This window comes from Camellia sinensis, chromosome 9 (genome assembly GCF_055761805.1).
Source record: "Camellia sinensis isolate YWXY chromosome 9, ASM5576180v1, whole genome shotgun sequence".
Lineage (NCBI taxonomy): Eukaryota > Viridiplantae > Streptophyta > Magnoliopsida > Ericales > Theaceae > Camellia > Camellia sinensis.
In genome coordinates, this window is record NC_138969.1 from 11,836,091 (window position 1) to 11,856,597 (window position 20,507).

Below are 20,507 nucleotides of genomic sequence, written 5' to 3' on the forward strand. Positions count from 1 at the left end.
AAAATGTTATTTCACTATAATTTCAATTAAGAGAATCTTTCAACCCGTAATATTTTTTTTATCAAATTATAATTTGATAAAAATTTAAAAAGATGAAACTTTAAAAATTATTGTTTTTTCGATCAAAATTAGTGAAAAGAAAAAAAAATTGGGATAAAAATGAAAAATCTTTTAAAAATTGATAAAAATTTAATGAAAAAATTATAGTAATTCATATCAAATCAAAAAATTTATTCAAATTTAAAATCAAATTAGATATAAAAAAATAAAAATAAAAATTATGAAAATTTGAAAATATTTTAAAACCTTCTTATTTTTAAAGACTAGAAATTCGTGTGTGTATTATATTCATATTGTATTTTTCATTATGAAATTGAAATCAAAAGAAATGTAACTTAAATTATTGGATTAATAATAGAAATATCATATTAATTATTGTTAAATATCACTTCACTTCACATTTAATAATAAAATTATATATTTGTCTTAATTATAACTTTTAAAGTATATTTTCATAACAAGAAGAAATATGTCACAACTCATTTAATCAAATTTAACTTTTTTTAATGCAAATTATCAAATTTGCACTAAATAAATTTATATATATATATATATATATATATATATTTTTTTTAATTTTTTAAACTAATAAGTTAAAAAATTATAAACATAAAAGTTAACTTATACATGTACACTACAACACAAAATATTAAATAATTTCAAAGTAATTATAATAATTTTTTTTTTAATTTATAAAATTTTACCACGTGTATATATATATATATGTAAAAAGAAAACATTCACTTTACCAAATGTGACTTACTATACTCTCTATGCAATTTGTCCAATGTCTAGAAATATATAACTTCTATGATTTATAAACTAGAGTGCATTGTCAGACATTGTGTCTAAGTTAGCACCAAATGCAAAACTCGTGTCAGAACATAAAAAGATTTATGTGCTTATTTTTAAATGAATGAATAATGTTTGAAGGCAACAAAATGTGTGGTTTAAATGGTTCGAAATTGTCAAAATAATTTCGTTTTGCATCGTTTTGACAGCAAAACGACGTCGTTTTGACAGTTTCGAGCCATTCGAGTCACAGATTTTCGGGCTTTCTACCAGTGTTGTAAATGAATAATGTTTGAGGGTCCGAAATCAATGGCTCGAATTCGGTTTAAATCTCAAAACGATGTCGTTTTGGGTTTCAATTTTTTTTATTTTATTTCTTTTCTTCTTCTTCTTCTTCTTCGTTTTGAACACAGAAGAAGAGAAACAGAGGCGAGAGGCGAGAGAGAGTCGTCGCAGCTCGTTGGCTGATCGTCGCAACTCGTCGGCTGATCGTCGCATCGCAGCCCCGCCTCTGCCTCCAGCCCGATTTTGATGGCCCCTCCAGTTATGCTTCTCCGTCTTCTTCTTCTTTCTCATTCTCTTCTTCGTCTTCTTCTTTCTCAAACAACATTCGGGCCACTCTCAAGCCACAATGTTCGAGCTACGAATTGGAATTGTTTTTAAATATCAAAGGAGTAATAAATGTGCTATTTGAATTATGGAACTTATTACAAATCTCTTTCAATTACTCAAATTATTTATTTTCACAGTCATGTGTATATCATTTATAAAAAAAAATTTAAGTTCATTTTATCATACTTGTCTAAAAAAATAAACAACCAGGGCATTTTTTAAAAAAATCATCCATTTCTTATAGATAAACATGACAAAATAAAAATGGGTAAATTACACTGACCCTCCCTAAGGTTTACATTTGTTACAGTTTCCTCCCTCATATTTTGAAAATTACACCTCTCCCTAAGGTTTAAAGTTTCATTGCAGATTCCCCCATTCAGCAATTTAATTTTTTTAAATATCAATTTTGCCCTCATTAGGTAAATTACATTGACACCCCTCACATTTTAGAAATTACAATCCTCTCCTAAGGTTTAAAGTAGCATTACCAATTGCCCCATCGGTTAGTATTGGTTAAAAAAAAATTAATTGAAAAAAAAATTAATTGAAAAAAAATTTGTTAGTAAAGTTTTTAAATATTTGTTTAAAAACCAACGTAAGCTCATTTTTTGAATTTACGCTTTTTCCTTAAATTTACAAATTGAGATAATCTTTTATAAACCAAAAAAATTATCAAACAAATTTTTATGACAGTTTTTAAAATTTTTGTACATATAAATTGAAAACTGAAAACGAAATGGTTACCAAACAGGCTTGATGGTAAAAATGTCGTAAAATTAACAAATAATTAAATAAGTTACTAACATAAGAAATGACTTATCAAAAGATTCTTAGGCTATATATGACTTGATTTTTAGATTTTTAGATTTTTTTTTTAAAATTAAAAATTAATTTGGTTAAGAAATAAAAAATAAAAAAGTAAAAAATATTATGTGTTTGGTGGTACACAGTCTAAGAATTTAGTATTCTTAGGCTATGTATTGTTTGATAATTATTTTTTATTTTTTATTTTTTAACCAAATTAATTTTTAATTTTTAAAAAAAAATTCTAAAAATCAAATCATACATAGCCTAAGAATCTTTTGATAAGTCATTTCTTTTGTTGGTAACTTATTTAATTATTTGTTAATTTTACGACATTTTTACCATAAAGCCTGTTTGGTAACCATTTCATTTTCAGTTTTCAATTTATATTTATAAAAATTTTAAAAACTGTCATAAAAACTTGTTTGATAATTTTTTTAGTTTATAAAAAGTTGTCTTAATTTGTAAATTTGAGGAAAAAACGTAAATTCAAAAAATGAACTTACGTTGGTTTTTAAACAGAAATTTAAAAAAATTACTAACAAATTTTTTTTTCAATTAATTTTTTTCCTAATTAATTTTTTTTTCAATAATTTTTTTTTTCCAACTAATACTAACCAAGGGGACAATTGGTAATGTTATTTTAAACCTTAGAGAGGGGATTGTAATTTCTAAAATATGAGGGGTGTCAATGTAATTTACCAAATGAGGGCAAAATTGGTATTTAAAAAAATTAAATTGTTAAATGGAGGAATCTGTAATGAAATTTTAAACCTCAGGAAGAGATATAATTTCTAAAATGTGAGGAAGAACTGTAATAAATATATAAAAATTTTTTTAAAATAAATAGTTAAAATCATCCAAATAAAAATCATAATAAGACTTGATCTGATTAACATCTAAAATCTAAGAAGGTAAAATTATTAAAATTTACCATTTTCCAAAATTATCATAGACTTGACTATACACAACCACCACCCAATGCCATTTTTTACATTTTTCTTTGGTTTGAAATTTGTAAGAAAAACTACAAGCAAAGGTTGCTGATGCCTCTTTCTCTTTGATCTCAAATATTCACGGTACTCTCTCTCTAATGCAACCCTCACATCCAATATCTGCTCCCTAAGGCTTAGGCACTACCGCAAAGCGACGATCGATCAGGTAGATCAGTCATCGACCACGACCATTAGAGGACCACCGTTGCAGATCCCTCTTTCTTTTTGATCTCAAACCCATTTACGGTACTCTCTTTGATTTGAATCCATTCTCATACCCTTTTTTGTTCTTTCAATTCTTTCATGTAAAAATGGGGTCAAACTTGATGGGTATCAATGATTTATTGAATGATGTGTTTTTGGGTTATTGAATTTTTTATGTATATTATGATGAGTGGCTTATTGGTTCTGAGTTCTGATTTGTGTTTGTTTTGAATTATGGGTAGTGCTAGCTCTGTTTTGCTACATTTTTGCATTGAGGTCCAATTTGCAAAGGGTGAAAGCAACTCTCTAAACCCACTTGTATAGCTCAATCGACCTGCCGGTTTGGGTGAGCCACCGTTGGCATATAAAGTCAATCCATCATTGGTGGTTTGGTCTTTTCCAAAACCGCACCACACCAACCCTTTGCGAAACTTGACATTTATATTATATCTATCTATATATATATATATATATATATTCTTTTGATTTCTATAGGATTTAGGATTCAGTGTGTCGGCAAATTCTGTAGACAAAACGTGTGCTAGATGTCTAGGCTAGATGGGGAGGTTTGCTTGTCCAAGTGCGGACTATTGAAAACATTTAATAACTATTTTAGGCATGCTCCAACCCAAGCTCAAGTAAAATTGCACGAGAATATTGTGTTAGTGTACGACCCATTTTTTCCATCAAGGATTTTGTGTTTCATATGGAAATCTACTAAGAGTCAGAGGCTGTGAAAGAATAAAATGTCAAAAACTCCTAAATTTGAGTATCTCATGTTCAATATCTTTGCATATTTGTAATGTGGAGCTAAAATAAGACTTATAACATCTGAGGCTAGGGTAAATACCTTAAATTTGCGAAGTAGCTATTTTAAGCCACTCGTGTGATTTTCGAATTTTGTTCTTGGATGAGAGAATAGGCTTTTTATTTATTCAGAGTTTCGTTGTTTTGAATTTTTCATTGAATTTAAATACGAAATATTTTCATGGAGTGTCTCGGAATATAATATGATGGGTGTTAGAGAAGAAATGGGTGACAAAAGGTTACATTGATGTGATTAAGAATATATATGAAAAGGTGGTGACCACTATTAGATCGCCTGCTAGACAAATGAATTTCCTATCACTGTAGGGTTACACCAAGGATCTACCCTAAATCCTTATATTTTTGCTTTAGTTATGGATAAGTTGACAAGAAATATTCAGGATGACGTGCCATGGTGTATGCTTTTTGCAGACGATATCGTGCTTATGGATAAGACTAGAGAAGGAGTTAACACAAAGTTGGAGATTTGGAAAAAAGTTCTTCAATCTAAAGGATTCCAGATAAATAAAACTAAAATAGAGTACATGGAGTGTAAATTTAATAACAGTGACAATGAAAATAGAGGATAAGTGAATATTGAGAATCAAGAACTGTATAAGAGTGAACATTTTCGTTATTTAGGGTCGATTATCACAACAATTAGGGAGATTGATGTGGATGTGACCCATAGGATTAAGACGGGATTGTGTAAGTGGAGAAGTACGTCTGTGGTACTATGTGATAAACGAATACCCACTAGACTAAAGGTAAGTTCTATAAAAAGACTATTAAACTAGCGATGTTGTATGGGACGAAGTGTTGGGTAACAAAGAAACAACATGTAGATAAGATGAGTATGGTTGAGATGAGGATGCTAAGATGGATGTGTGATAAAATTAGACAATATAGAATTAGGAATGAGTGTATTCGAGAATGAGTAGGAGTAGCACCGATAGAAGATAAGTTGAGAGAGAGAATCGATTGAGATGGTTTGGTCATATTTAACGGAGACCAATAGAGGCAGTAGTAAAGAGATGCGATACTGTAATGGTGGATGGAAGTGTCAGGGAACGGAATAGGCCTAGATTAACGTTTGCTAGCGTTGTAAATAGAGATATCGATTTACTTAATTTGACTAATGAATTGGCCTTTGACAAGGCCACGTGGAGAAAAATGATTGATGTAGCCATCCCCATTTGATGGGACTTAAGACTTGGTTTGGTTTGGTTTGGTATACATAATATCTTAAGTCAATGAAAAAGAATAAAGATTAAATGAGTTTGTGTAGGGGGCAATAGTGCTTCAAAGTGTTCATAGTGCATTCAGACTGAGCTGCATGATACGCGCTCGATAGGTGCTTGAATGGGCAAACTCATGAGAGACCACTTGATACCCACTTGATAGTGGCTCAAGCGTGCTTGCAAGATTTGCCTAAATTCGTGTCTTAGGTGGATTCCACTTCCCTCAACCTGTATAAACAATGTTTTCTGCATCAATTGGGTTAAACATAGGTGTTTAGCAACTTTTCTTCAAGACCTATTTTGCTCTCATTTTAAGTGTGCAAACAAGAAGACAAAAATTACACTTAATTTCCCCATTCATTAGAATTATGATTTCTATATTTACATAAAATGCAAAAAACTACGCCCAACAACACCTGAAGCAACAACCCCCTTCACTCTCTCTCTCTCTCTCTCTCTCTCTCTCTCATCCCATAAACACAACTCATGATGTTTGTGAGTGAGGGTTGTTCGTTGCCATCAACACCACACTCATGCATGGTATGCTTTTAACCCTCTTTTACATATATATTTATGTTTGAATGCTTAAATTATTTGCTACTAGAAATTTTTTTTAATACATATATAATATTTTTTGCTATAAATCTGAAACTGTACCCGAAAACATATCAATACCGGTAGGTACCGTACCAATTGAAAAAATTGTACCTTGTCCGGTTTGAATTGACAACTTTGATCTCCACTACCTCTACCAACTACGCAATTCATCAAACCATTGAAAAGAAAGAAAAAAGAAATATTAAAAAACAACAGTTGCAAAAAATTATCCATTTGAATCCCCCTCTTTTGCATTTCCTCAAACACCATATGAGCTTTCCATCCAACTCCTTCCACAGCCCTTCTTATGTCCCAAAATCAAAACCACCTCCACCAACACTTGCCCACCACTGCTGCCCACACAACCTCTACCACCATGGGCAAGCCCGACCCCTACCGCATTGCCACTACCAGTATCTTGTCCAATTTGGAAGGGGGGAAGAAAAAAAAAAATCCTTTATTGACTAATTTAATAGATTTGTCTTTATTACAGGGAGAGGTTGAGTGAGAGTTCTGTTAGAGAGTGGTGAAGGCTCATGATGGTAGGTACGGGTTATGCGGTCGTGGTGGATCAAACACGATAGTGGGTGAGAGTTATGCAGTGGTGGCTGGCTGGCTCGTAGTGATGGCTGAGGGTTGAGGGATATGGTTTTGCAACGGTGGCGGTTGTGGGGATGGGGCTAGCAGTGGTCTTTTATCCCCTGCTTTCTTGGCTTGAAAGCTTGGTCCTTCGTTCTCCATATCAGCCTACCCATATGCCTCAAGCTGATATATATATTAATGCATACCCCCAAAATGCTACAAGATATAACAAGAGTGATATGTGTGTGTATGCATTGTAACCATGGGTTTATCACAAGTGTTTTCAGGTCCAGTTTTGTTGAAGGATGGACCAAGGGATGATATACGTATATATATATATATATTGTGAGAGAGTTTTGTCGATGTGTAATTGATTAATGGGTATGAAGGGTGATCGTTGAAGGAGGAAAACGGGACTGTTGGGAATTGGGGATTGACAGGAGGGTGGGTTTGGGTGTGGTGAGGTGCATGGCAAGGGTGTGGGAGAAGTACATTTTTGGGATAGAAAAAGAAGAAAACATTAAGGTTGAAATTGTAAAAAACCACATTTCGTTAATCTAGTTAGTCTGACAACACTGGCAGGGAGGTCAATGTCATTTCAAAAACGTGATGGGAGGTTTTGTAATTGCCATAAATTCTAAAAGAGGTCAATGTAATTTACTCTTATTATTATTAGGGAGAAGAATTATACAACAAAGGGATTTGGGGCAGTTATTTACAAATTAATGGGGAGCCAAAAAAATTGATCCACTGTGGCAATTACTCAAATCTCACTCCTCCCTTCCTCTTCACTCCTCCACCCTCAGCAACTACCGGCTAACACTCACTATTCTAATACGATTCCAAATGTTCATTTATTTTTGTCCATCTCTTTAGCAATCAAGTAGAGTATTTATGCTTTTGTGTAATACACTAATACAATATGAATGAAAAGTATTAAAACTTTGACCAATTGTTACGTTCTTGTAAACGCGAGAATGTCAAAACAAACAAACAAAAATCATTTCTACACTCTCCCCAATCTTGCTTAATTTTTGCTGAGTGATGGTTGAATAGGTTGTACTGTTTCTATATAGAATTTTATTATTATTATTTTTTATTTGGAAAATGGGTGAGCTTGGGATTTATGCCTCATGCATGCAGAGGTTGAAACAGCTTCTGTCATAGGCTCATAGCATCACCTAAAAGGAGTAGGTATAAAGTTTCATAATATTTTTTGATATATGCATTAATCTCTATAATTCTATGGAAAGTGTATATGGATGATAATTCTTATGTATTAATTTGTAAAGATGAAAGCTGCGATGTAAGAGAGCTTTGTTGAAATCTGTTTCCAGGTTGCTGGGTGGATAGTACATAAACAAAATTATCATGTGGTTGGAAATTATCATGGCTTAAGTAAATGAGCATGGAAGTTTCGCAAAAGACGGTTATGGCATTCAAATCTTACCAAAATCAGGCTGAGGTGCTGGTTAAGAACTATTTACTAGCAGATCCTATCATTCCATATACGTCTGTCCTAGGGGGCATATTTGCCTGCAAAATGGTATTGTTCCAACCTTCATTTTAATTTTTTGCCTAAGGGAAAAAATGAATGAAAAAATGCTTTGTTATCTGTTTCTATAAAAAAAAGGTAGAAGCAATATATATATATATGTGCATTTAACATACAATATCTCTAGTAAAAGCAGTTTTTGCTGGGTGCTTTGGTAAATTCTATAGATTTCAAAGTTTTTTTAGGATATGTTTTGAATAAATTTTCCCACGTACAGGTATATGATCTTACCCAGTTGATCAGCACATTTTACTCCAGGAGCTATAATGCACTTACGAAACTACAGCGGATTGAGTGGAACAGCCGGTGAATGCATAATCACATTTTGTCTACTCATTATTTTATTATATCAACAATCTTTTGTGATTTTCCTCTTATGTTTTTTTTCAATTGATCATGCAGCGGTATTTCTACTGTTCATGCAATTTTTATTGCAACTGTGTCATTGTACTTCGTGTTCTGGTCAGATCTCTTTTCTGACCAACAACATACTGGCCTTATTACATTCAGACACTCGCAGATATCAAGTTTTTCATTGGGAGTAAGTCTTTTTTTTCTTAAATCCTTTTTGTTACTTTTTTAATTTTTCCTCCCCTCATTTAACTCCAAAAATGGTTACCTGTGGAGGTTTCAAACATTAACAGCCATGCTTAGGAGGCTATAAGTGCACTAAGTATGTCTAACAACTTGTTGCACACAAAAAAAATAATAATAATTGTTACAAAGTTTTTTCATTGTTTTACCAAATAGGTGACCATCTTATATTATTGTTATTATTATTATTATTATTTTCTTTTGGGGACCTATGTTTCATGGAATCTTTAAAATAAAAAATGCCCATGCCGGACACTTGACTTCTGGGCATTTCTATCAGGCACGTCTTATATATTTTTATTTATCATTGTATGTATATATTGTTGTATAATTGCTATAAAATGAGGAAAAATGTGAAAATATGATTTTTTTTGTTGAGTCTCCCTACCCATAATTTGAGGTTTGATGGGTCCAACCTCTACATATGTACCCTTGTCTGTACCCAATACCCGTACCCAAGTCTATGTAACATAGATGGACAAACCCTCCCCAAGTGATCTTTCATTCAAGACGATGATAATTTTTTTTAGTTCATTTAGGGTACATCCAAGGTTCTTTAACTTTACAGCACATTATATCTACCTCCTTTTTCAGATGTAGTAAATCCACCCATTCTTCGAAGCATAGGATTTCCAAGTTGATCTGATTGAAGCTAATTTGTGTGATCTGAGGTATCACGTGAGGAATAATTTATGCCTTGTTCTTAATGATGCTCGTAGAGATGTTCTCCAGACTTCCTATTCTACACCTTCATTCTAATCATTAACAGAAGGGGCATGAGTTTCTTTAATGCAAAGCAAGAATGTGACTTCCTTTGGGCAAGACCTTATTGTAAATGAGAAACTAAAGAAACCGTTAAACGGGAATGGCAGGGGCACAACTGTTTTGCCTATTTCTGAAACATATGAGGATGCAGCTCCATTTGTATAGTACTTTTTGCTTTTCTTAATGGCATTTGTAGGCTCCCTTCTTCTAGATTGACGTGTTTTACTCTATGAGAATTCCATAACATAATGACTTGAGTATGATTTTTGACAGGTTTCTGTTGGGTACTTCCTTGCTGATCTTGCAATGATTTTGTGGATGTACCCTACTCTGGGTGGAATAGAGTATGTAAGTATATTGCCAACAATGGAAGAAAATCAAGTTTAGCATATTTCATTTCCTTCAACTAATGCTAGTTCAAATCCAGCGAGTTTAAATATTTCTATTATGAAATGTGATTTTTGAAACATGTATTCCATCTTTACTCTGGTTTCTGTTCACCTTGTCAAGATCTGTATAGTCACCCTTGTTCCAATTAGTGAAAATATGTTTCTGGAATCTGGTTAAACGAACATGGTGGAAGGTAGCTTTTGCCATTGAACTCTCGAGTAAAATCAAACAACTGATGCTGTTAAATCTCTCCAACTCAAAAGCATTGTTCATGAATCCCATGTTAACTCTGAGCATTGCGTTCAACTGATGCTGTTAAATCTCTCCAACTCAAAAGCATTGTTCATGAATCCCATGGTAACTCTGAGCATTGCGTTCAATTGGTTGGAGTGAGTTGAATCTGCATATTATCTAGATATAACAAAATCAAATACTGGAAGGGACATACAGAAAGCCTGTACAAAAAACATGTATAATAATCATTTCATTGTCTTTTCAATGTGGCTCATATTATTGTACCGTTGGATTTCAGATTGTCCATCACTCTCTTTCCGCAATTGCAGTGGCATATGCTATGTTTACTGGGGAAGGGCAGCTTTACACGTTCATGGTTCTGATATCCGAGATTACAACTCCAGAGATCAATATGAGATGGTATGTTTTAATAATGGAGGCTCTGATAAGGATACGAGTCTTGGAAGCATTTGACTTTGACATATCTTACTTGGTCTCATGCAGGTATCTTGATACTGCCGGTTTAAAGAGGTCAAGTGCATATCTCATAAATGGAGTGGTTATATTTTTTGCTTGGCTGGTGAGTTAAAATCCATTTATAATTTTATTTCAGATGGACAACCTAATTTAGTAACTGGAAGTTCTCTTTTTTTTTTTTTGGGGTTTGAACTATAACTGGAAGTTCTCTGTCCAAGAAATATGAGCTATTTTAGATGATCAAATTCGTGGTCGTGCACTCAATGACATGCCCATGTAATAGAAGATAATCTTGCCATCCATGCTGGACACCAAACAGATTTAAGGGAAATAGGCCTATATATCCCAATCCCAAACATATCAGTTTTATTTTTTTATTTTTTTTATTTTTTTATTTTTATGATAAGTAGCATATCTATTTTGTTTTCTGCTTGATTTGTTTCCTTCGACATGTTTGCTATTATGGAATGCAGGTTGCAAGAATTTTGTTGTTCGCTTACATGTTTTGTCATGTGTACTTGCACTATGATCAGGTAATTCTACCTCCTGACTTACTGGTTTATTAGGGCATGAATCATGTGAACTAACAATTTCTACTGTTGATTGCAATACTAGGATAATGTTACTCTTCCATAATATTAAATAAAATAAAAAATAAAAAGAAAGAAAGATAAGGGAAATGCGATGTAAAAAAAAAAAAGTCTGAAAAATGCATAGAAATGTGTAACAGTGTTTGGAGATATGTGAAATGTGCGTTGAGATTCTAACTATTTTGGCATTATTTGGATCTTAAGGACAGCCCCACAAGGCTGTGATTAGCAGGACCCATGTTGAAAAGCTTTCCAATCATTCAAAAGGATCCTATACATACAGCTATCTTTGAAGTTTGATTCTGTAATTAGCTACTAAGCAGTGGAACAGAAAAGAGAATATTAGAACCTGGATTAATGGGAATTTGGAGTCTTAGACAAACATTGTGTTTTCCCATTTCCTTGGTTTCGTTGGCATCTAAAAGAATGTGTGCTCTGCAGTTTTTTCATCAAGTGAAATTAGTGATAACTCTTTCTTCCATTATTATCATCATCTCCATTTGGTTATTGGAAGAACAAGGGAAAATGAACAAAAACTAAATATTTTATTTCCCTTTCCCTCGCTCATGCTGAGAAGCAGTGAAGCCATGATGGCTTATTCTAAGATGTATTGCTTTTTCACCTTTTAACTCTCTCTCTCTCTCAGTGACACTCGCACACGTGCGAACATATGTAATTTACATTTCATATATAATTCTAACTTGTTTCATTCTAGAATGCATACAAACTTCCCTAAATAGATCATGAATGTGAACTCTCATCAAGTTCTACACTAATGGAATGAAATCTTTCAATGACTTGGCAGGTCATCAAGATGCACATTATCGGCTTTCTTTTGGTATTTGTGGTGCCATCTGCACTTGCTACCATGAACTTGATTTGGTTTGGGAAGATCATCAAGGGATTGAAGAAGACTTTTGCAAAGAGGCAGTGACGGGATTCTAGCCCTGGTTTCTTCCTCTTAATGTCGTTCTAATGTCCAGTTACAATCTTTTTTTCTTCCGTGTAATTTGGTAGAGTAAAAATAGAAAGAAAAAACTAGAGAGAAATGAAGGTAACTTGATTCGCAGACTTGAAGGAAATCAAGTGTTGTAAATTTTTCAGGATGGTTTATACTTGTGGTAATGCTTTACTCATCTTGCTATTTACAGGGATTACTTCTTGATTCGTCATGAACTCGTGCTCTCCAAGGTATCAGTATATCACCAAAAAGAAAATAGAATCACAGAGAGGAAGAAATGAGTAATGTTGGTAAGGCTGTCTTTTGAGTTGAAAATTGTTTCCTTCTAAATAACTTTGCACTTGAGGCAATTTTACTTTGCATCATTGTTGTGCGTCATATTTCTCGTTTCTTATTCCTTTCTGCGTCTCTCTATGGAGGATGGGAGGAGTTTCATGCTTATCTCTAGGGAGGATGGGATGAGTTCCCTCCTCCCAATTACCATAACTTATTTAAGGACTAGTTTGGTTGTGTTATCATTCTTCATTTATGTTTTCATGTTTAAAAAATAACGAAAGATTTGAAAACACTAATGAAAACGATCTTTTGAATATTGACTAAAAAATGGGGTGTTTTAAAAAAAATAATAATAATATTGACGACAAGCAGAAAATGAAGGCAACCAAAAGAAAGGAAGTACAGAAATCACTGATCTTAAGTAACAAAAGTATACCGTAACTTGCCAGCAGCTAACCATGCCAAAATGTAACCCCCATCAAAAATGGCAATTTCCGAACATTGTCAGTCCTCTACATCATAACGTCCCGAACTAAAACCTGAGAACTGTATGATCCCAAATAAAGCTAATCACTTAGCTCAAAAGGCCCAAAACCTCAGAATTGTATGACCCAAATAAAGGTCTCATCTCATTTGACTCAATGGGTCATCATTTGACTCAAACAGCCCGTGGTCTGGCCAGCCCAAGCCCATGATGAGCTGGCTCAGCCAGAATGAGGCATTAGTAGACATGGGCCTAGAGTTCGAAGCACATCCCGTTAGCCCGTAAGAGGTGGCCTCTAGGAAAATATGGGAAAAAAAAAAAAAAAATAGAGGAGAAATAAATTTATGTATAGGGCTAAATGTCAACCTAATGATTCATGAACAAGTGACCCATAAGCCAGGCCCGCAAACCTATCTAGCCCGTTCCATCAAAAAAAGACCAATGAGCTTAGCCCGCAGTCCAACTTTGGCACCAATTTTGCGACCCAACCGACCCAATGTTGATCCTTAGTCCCAAAAATCTCAGCAGGGAAAAATCTTAAGTTTCTATCACTTGACGAACCTACAACTTATATACTTATGAACCATGACACAATCAAAACTCAAAAACAAACTAAATCGGTCCTTCCATCAAGCAAAACACAATTATGTATATATTTTTACTTTTTGACCACTCTGCATGAATCAAAATTTTTAAAAAAACACTGTAGAATCTCACCTCAATATGTTTATTTATTGATTTTAAACGACACAAAGTATTTGAAAGCACAATTAAACAATACCAAAACATTTCATTACACGAGAAATGAATATTAACACCGTCTAATAAGTGGAAACGAAAACTTTAAACTGCATCACTGTACATTTTTAAACAAATGGTACACAAACCAGTGAAATTCAGAGTTATGAGAGCCGCCAACAAGCTTTAAGAGCAACAAGAACTCGCTGTTCTCTCTGCTGGCCTATTATCCATAAGAACCATTCCTGATGGATTTGGTGCAGGCTGTACTCGGGGTAGCCTCTTTGCTGTAAAAATATATATAGATAAACAAGAACATTTAAAATTCACAGAATAAATATCAAAAAATAGTTTATAATTATGGCAATTTCTCATTTGCAGAAGTTTATTAGTAAAGCTATGTTATTATGAGGAACCTGGAAAAACTCGAGAACCAAATTAACCCAACCTCAATGGGTTGGGTTGGGTTGGGTTGGTTCGGTTTTTGTGAATACATTGGTTCGGTTATGGGTATAAAAATAACGAACCCGATCAAATCAGTTTGATAGCTCAAGAAACCTATATATGTCATTTACGTAAAATTTATTTTGCTACAAACATTGTGCTTGTAAGGTAAGAAAACTCAATTGCACAGCATGACATATCATGCAACCAAGGGACCAGCAGATCACCCACCTCATACCACATATCCAAAGTTGTTTACCACATGTTAATAACTTTTGGCTGATCAAAACATACCTATTTCACAGAAAATTTCATTGACATTGGTTGCGGTTTTTGCAGAGGTTTCCATGAAGAAAAGGCCATTTTCCTGTGCATATATTTGTGCTTCCTGCAATAAATAAATAAATAAAAGAAAACCCTTATAAGCAACAGTGGTGGTACACTCAAATGAAATCAAATTTCCTTTCCAAAATCGGGTATGAACAATTGAAATTTTAACGAGGTCCATGGCTGAACCATCTTTTATGGCATATCATGTTTCAACACAGTAGGCTGCGAAAATATGAGATAGAGACACATGCTGAGCTTAATCACAAATGTTCATCTGCTATTACATAATCAAATAGTGTGCCCTTGACAAAAATGAATGGACTTAAATCATAGGGACCCATATGCTTTCTTCCTGCGGTTTTGGAATCTCTTGATATTCAAAAGGAAGCAAATTTTTTTAATAACAGTTACCCTACATAAAAGTAAATTAACTATTATTCATGACGAGTTTCTAGTCCTCCTTTTGGATATCAAACCTTACATGCATAACTCTTAAAAAATGCATGATATGCATCCGTGATAAATTTGTGCATGCGCACCTTGTACATGATCCAAACCTTTAAACATCTTCCGTGACAAAAATTTCCCCCAACCCCTGCCCCACAACCTATTCCCACCCATTTGGTATACAAAAGTGTGCAAGAGATTAACAAGGTCCCTAGAGTGAAGACTGTGGAACAAAACAAAAGCGAATATGTCGACGAACACCATTTCTGTTCACTTCAAAATTTACTCTTCACTCTCGGAACTTCTAGAGAAAAAGATTTTCTAACTTGCATAATTTTCAAGGACTAACTCGCTAAGAAAGCATGTCAACCACCACAGTTGTTTGTATATGACTGATTAAGCTGCTGTCACCTCATATAGCCAAGAAATAAAACAAATCCGGCAATTATTTCGCCAATAGACAACAGAACTTCCTCTGAATTTCAAGACCATCCTATTCGTACCATCATACATTTCATCCAAACAGTAGAACTTCATCATAAACAAGTCCTCTTCTTCAAATCTCTTGAAATATATAAGTCAAGGCATGCCTGATTTTAAAATATTCAATATGATTTTACACCATGACATATCAATGGCTAGTATTTAGGAGTTCAACCAATAAGAAGTAATTTTTAAAATATATTTAGAAACCAACAAACAGTATCAAAAGGAAAAAGGAAAAAAAAAATTATATATACTTGCCTCAGCTGGCACCTTTCTTGCATCTAGCAAATCAGCTTTATTCCCAGCAAGAGCCATGACCATGTTTGAATTACCTTATTCCAAAAAAATAAAACAAATTAAAATTTTGGAAGGGTAATGGCCACTTTGCCCCTGAATCAAGTAGAGTCCATGAATGAAATAAATGCAATTCGATTCACAGTTGTCAAAGAGAAACATAGATGATCACACCAAAAGTTCTCTAGGTGTATTCAAAATTTTCCGATGTGAGTACTAAACTATCACTATGACGATTTGATATGCAACTAAAATAGAGTATATGCAACTGTCAACATGAGATGATTAGATTGCAGAAAGGGAAGACTGCCACCCTAAGGTCAAGTATAATTACAGAAACTTCCACAGTGATTTAAGATATTACACTATCCTCTCCTCTACTATATCAATAACACATTATACCCTTTCACCGTAGCAGTGATCTTTGACAAACCCTAATAAAATGTCAATCAAGCAATTCATGTGAGCCAGGAAAGCCCTTTTCACAAAGTAAATAAATGACTATAGATGCTCATAAACATTGTTTCTTTTACAACAAGGGTTGAGCTCTCACGGATAACTTGACAGTATTGTTTACAGGAGGGCCTGAGACGATGAGGTATTTCAGTGGTGATAAGCAATAAGGTGTGAGGAAGCCAATTTTGGAGGCGGTGGTGGTGGTGGTTTGCCAAGAGAGGTGGAGAAGATGCATTGATAATGGTGGTTGTGGTTTTAGGTCTTTATTGATGGCTACTCATGCAATAGTGGTGATTGCTGATGGCTACAACAAGGGTGGCAATGACTGGTAACCAAAACACCATCTTTCCTTCTTCCCTTCTACTTTAGTAAGGAGACATCAATGTAATATTGCCAACTAACAAATCTTCAACTTCGTCCTGAAATGTTAAATATGACTTCGAGCATAAAAAAGGAATCAAAACTTGATTCAAATCATCTATCCATAGATCTGCCTAATTTCAGAAATTACTAAGAAGGTCCCCCTAATTAGGCATAAACCCAATGAAGGTTGATGTAATTGACCCAAAAAGAAATATGAGATATACAACCAATGTGAAAAAACTACCTTGTGCTTGAAGCTCTTGGACCCATTTCTTTGCTCTCTCAAATGAGGCCTACAGAAGAAAGATTTAAACATTAACAACTCCGAAAGTCGGACAACTTTCAATAACCACACAAGTAAGTCATAAACTAAAGGGTTGATATCTAATCCAACTTAAATATAGAGTAGAAAGCAAAGAACCAACCAACAATATCAAAAAGACATGGCAATAGAAAATGGAGATATTTATGAATAAATGAATAGAACATATACCAGAAATGCAGAAATCTCACACAATCCATATTGTTCCACAAAGCACAAACACGACAAAGTGGAGATTTAAATTGAAACCATCAATGAACAGTTTTGATTTTGTTTTATTACTTCCAAAAAGGCTATAATGGTATCTCTTCCTCGTTTAACTTAAGAGTTGCAACCGACCTGTCTGGGAATTCAAACCCCATTAGAGCATGCTTGGATTTCAAAAGGGAAGGGGGCCAAGGGATTATACCATTGGGCCTACAGATATTCATAGTTACAGTAGTACCATTAATCCTTAGAATTGAGACATCATGGTTGTCTTGTGTGTAGATTACTATACTTTAGCAATACAATGTGTTTATGTCTAATGGTGCAACATTTGTAAAAGCACACATGTATAATACTTCTTCCATTTTCTCAAAGTTTAAAAAATGGAAAAGCACAAGGTTTGCTGCTCGGTAATTAAAGTTTACACGTCATACTTCAAAAGGTTCTAATGCGTTGTTTACCACACCAAAGTTTAAGAGATAGCACCTACCTGATTTGTTATATCATATACAATAATTGCAGCTGCAGCTCCTCTATAGTACATTGGAGCTAAGCTATGGTATCTCTCTTGACCAGCCGTATCCCATATTTCAAATTTTACAGTCGCATCATTTACAGCCAATGTTTGTGATAAAAAGGCAGCACCAATGGTTGATTCCTGCAAGACCACACAACAAGAGCAAGGATCCAGAGTCCAAAAGGTTAATCCAATGTGAATATTGGATTGCCAAAATCAATAAAAGCAATAGGACCCACCTGAAATTCAACAAATTGGCCTTTAACAAAACGCAATACCAAACTAGATTTTCCAGCTCCAACATCTCCAAGAAGAACCTAAAAAATAAACCAAATTAGCAAGGAAACGAATCTAGTTGAGAGAAACTAGAGCTGGTGCTAAAGACAAATTTAAGAAAAATTGGAAGAGTTGTGGAAGAATAAAATAGAATTATCTCCCTCTAAGAATCCAATTGCACTAGTATCGTAGTTGGGCTTATATATCCCCTAACTAACATATTCTTCACATTTATATTTAACTCAAGAGTATTATCTTGGTAAGAGCAAATAATACAAGACTTGTGTTCGAATTAACAGAGTTCAAATAATGAATTTGGATTTGATTTTTCACGGATTACAGCTTAATGAAGATCTACACAACATCTACAGATGTTTTCAAGAGCCTCATATCAGCGAATTTGAAAGGCATACACGGTTGTTCAAAATATGTCCCTCTCTAAATCAATATGCCTCCAACCTCAATTCTTCCAAAACAACTAAAAAGCAATCCAACACATTGTAATTTGGAACCCTTTATTCCCATATTGCAATTCCATTTAAACAAAAGTCAGTATAATCTATGAACATTAAACATGATTAGTGAAACTGATCATCCATAAAAATGCAAAACACTTAATTTGATCCTGTGGATCAAATTACTTAATTTTAAGCGAAAAGTCAAAGAATAATAAAGAAAGTTTTAGAACAGCATGGGAGAAACCAGATAAAGCGAAACCCACATCTAAATTAGTGATTGAGTGGGAGGGAGGACCAAAAAAATAGATAAAAGGTAAACCAAACAGATTATCTAAAACAACACACCAACTACTAGTATATAAATACATTAAAAAGAAGGAAATACACAAGTTTCCTCACAGTCAATATCATAACATTACAGAAGAAAAATTAACCTAAATCCAATACCAAAGCATAAAAGTTTTACAATTTAGCATGTAATTGAACAGAAAAAGAATCAAATCCTGGGATTTTTTAATTTTTTGCGAAATATCACAAACCCACATCAGAATTTGCATTTGTAAATTACAAAACCAATCAAAACGGTGAATTTATACAAATTTGGACATAAAACAAGCTGGAGATGGTAAATAGAGAGACCAAAAAAAAAAAAATATTAAAACAAAAAGTACACACCAATTTGGCGTTGAAACTATAGTATAGAAGAAGGGAATAATTAAAGACTCATGACAGTCAATATCAGATCATTAATGAAGAAAAAAGTTAACCGCAAACCAATATACCAAACCAATAAAGTTTCATAATTTAGCACATAATTGAACAGGAAAAGAAAATTTTTTGCGAAATATAACAAACCCACATCAGAATTTGCATTTATAAATTACAAAACTAATCAAAACGATGAATTGATACAAAAAGTATCATAATTTAGCACATAATTGAACAGGAAAAGAAAAATTCTTGCGAAATATTACAAACCCACATCAAAATTTGCATTTATAAATTCCAAAACCAATCAAGACGGTGAATTGATACAAAATTGGACATGAAACAAGCTGGAAAAAAAAAACGTACGCACCAATTTGGCGTTGATGTTTTTGTTTCCAGTGGTGGCCATGGATGTAAATCTAAGACTGGTTCAGATGATATATAGAAAGATCGGAAGATAGAGAAAAAGATATATATGTGTATTGGGAAAATCAGAGAAGAGGGTTTTATTAAGGTTTTCGTTGACGAAAAAAAAGAGGTGTCGACTTGAAGCGAAAGGCAAATTGGGCAAAACTTGGCTACTCTATTCTATTCAACAACCAACCTCTCTCTCTCTCTCTCTCTCTCTCTCTCTCTGTGTAGGAAAGATCGCTCAGGAACACCTCATGGATTCTCACGCCGTTTTCCGCGGAGCAATGACGCCGTCAATTCCATTTTGTCCATTTTTATGTTCAAAGAGTTCATCAAATTGGTGCGATTCTATTACAAAATTTCGTAATATTAACTTAAAAAATATAATTTTATCATAAATTAATATAATAAAATGTCATAAAATTTTAAAGGACTTCCGTATAGATGATAATAGATGGACTATTATCTAATAAATCATGTTAGAATTAATAATGTTTTTCATCGAATACTATTAAAAAAATTATTAATTATTAATTTTTAGTAACAATTTACAAATTTTGTCATAAAAATATAACCAATTATAAGTTTTAACAACAATTTAACAAAATCGTCACAAAAAAACGTAGCTAATTTTCAAACGATAATTTAAAAAATTCGCCACAGAAAAACGTTATTAAGTGATGCATACAGTATTATTCAATTGTGGTGACAATTTATCAAAATCGTAACAAAAACAGTCACTAATTGTTAGTTTTTAGTGATATATAAAAAATCATTACCAATAATTAATTTTAGTGATAATTTTATTATGACTTATTTTCAATAAGATTTTATGAGAATTAAGTTTAATTATTATGACATATTAGTAGTTCACTCTAAAGTTTTATAATTGATGTTATAAAAATTTATAATTTGATTATGATATTTTTTATTATGTCAATTTGTGACGAGATTACGTATTTTATAATTGATATTATAATTTTATTTATTTATTTATTTTTGTTGTTATCATAGTTTGACTAATCTT

At 33.2% G+C, this 20,507-nt stretch overlaps 2 protein-coding genes across 3 annotated transcripts; one reads left to right on the plus strand and one right to left on the minus strand.

Annotated features, from left to right (window-relative positions):
* Positions 1 to 3,193: 3,193 nt before the first annotated feature.
* On the plus strand, positions 3,194 to 12,459 carry LOC114265868 (uncharacterized). 2 transcript variants are annotated; one of them, XM_028206703.2, is made up of 9 exons: positions 3,194 to 3,512; positions 8,035 to 8,243; positions 8,470 to 8,558; positions 8,655 to 8,793; positions 9,885 to 9,959; positions 10,534 to 10,655; positions 10,740 to 10,815; positions 11,186 to 11,245; positions 12,108 to 12,459. In XM_028206703.2, exons 2-9 carry the CDS (start codon positions 8,100 to 8,102, stop codon positions 12,234 to 12,236), a joined length of 834 nt encoding a protein of 277 aa, XP_028062504.1. In that variant the 5' UTR covers positions 3,194 to 3,512; positions 8,035 to 8,099; the 3' UTR covers positions 12,237 to 12,459. The 2 variants fall into 2 exon arrangements, with proteins under 2 accessions (XP_028062504.1, XP_028062505.1); XM_028206704.2 differs by lacking the exon at positions 11,186 to 11,245 and having other exon boundaries at positions 3,248 to 3,512.
* A 1,277-nt stretch (positions 12,460 to 13,736) lies between these two features.
* Positions 13,737 to 19,845, minus strand: LOC114265869 (ras-related protein RABF2a). The gene is made up of 7 exons (XM_028206705.2): positions 19,440 to 19,845; positions 17,867 to 17,944; positions 17,601 to 17,768; positions 16,826 to 16,874; positions 15,727 to 15,800; positions 14,500 to 14,593; positions 13,737 to 14,048 (listed from the first exon to the last, which is right to left on the minus strand). The coding sequence occupies exons 1-7, from the start codon at positions 19,476 to 19,478 to the stop codon at positions 13,948 to 13,950; spliced, it is 603 nt and encodes a 200-aa protein (XP_028062506.1). The 5' UTR covers positions 19,479 to 19,845; the 3' UTR covers positions 13,737 to 13,947.
* Between the last annotated feature and the right edge of the window lie 662 nt (positions 19,846 to 20,507).

Excerpts from the sequence above, each read along its gene's own strand:
- LOC114265868 (XM_028206703.2), top strand. The coding sequence starts at position 8,100 with ATGAGCATGGAAGTTTCGCAAAAGACGGTTATGGCATTCAAATCTTAC. Across the intron at positions 8,794-9,884 it reads TATCAAGTTTTTCATTGGGA|GTTTCTGTTGGGTACTTCCT; the intron begins GTAAGTCTTTTT and ends GATTTTTGACAG. Across the intron at positions 10,816-11,185 it reads TTATATTTTTTGCTTGGCTG|GTTGCAAGAATTTTGTTGTT; the intron begins GTGAGTTAAAAT and ends TATGGAATGCAG.
- LOC114265869 (XM_028206705.2), bottom strand. The coding sequence starts at position 19,478 with ATGGCCACCACTGGAAACAAAAACATCAACGCCAAATTG. Across the intron at positions 15,801-16,825 it reads CCAAGAGCTTCAAGCACAAG|GTAATTCAAACATGGTCATG; the intron begins GTAGTTTTTTCA and ends TTTTGGAATAAG. Across the intron at positions 14,049-14,499 it reads TGAAATTTTCTGTGAAATAG|CAAAGAGGCTACCCCGAGTA; the intron begins GTATGTTTTGAT and ends ATATTTTTACAG.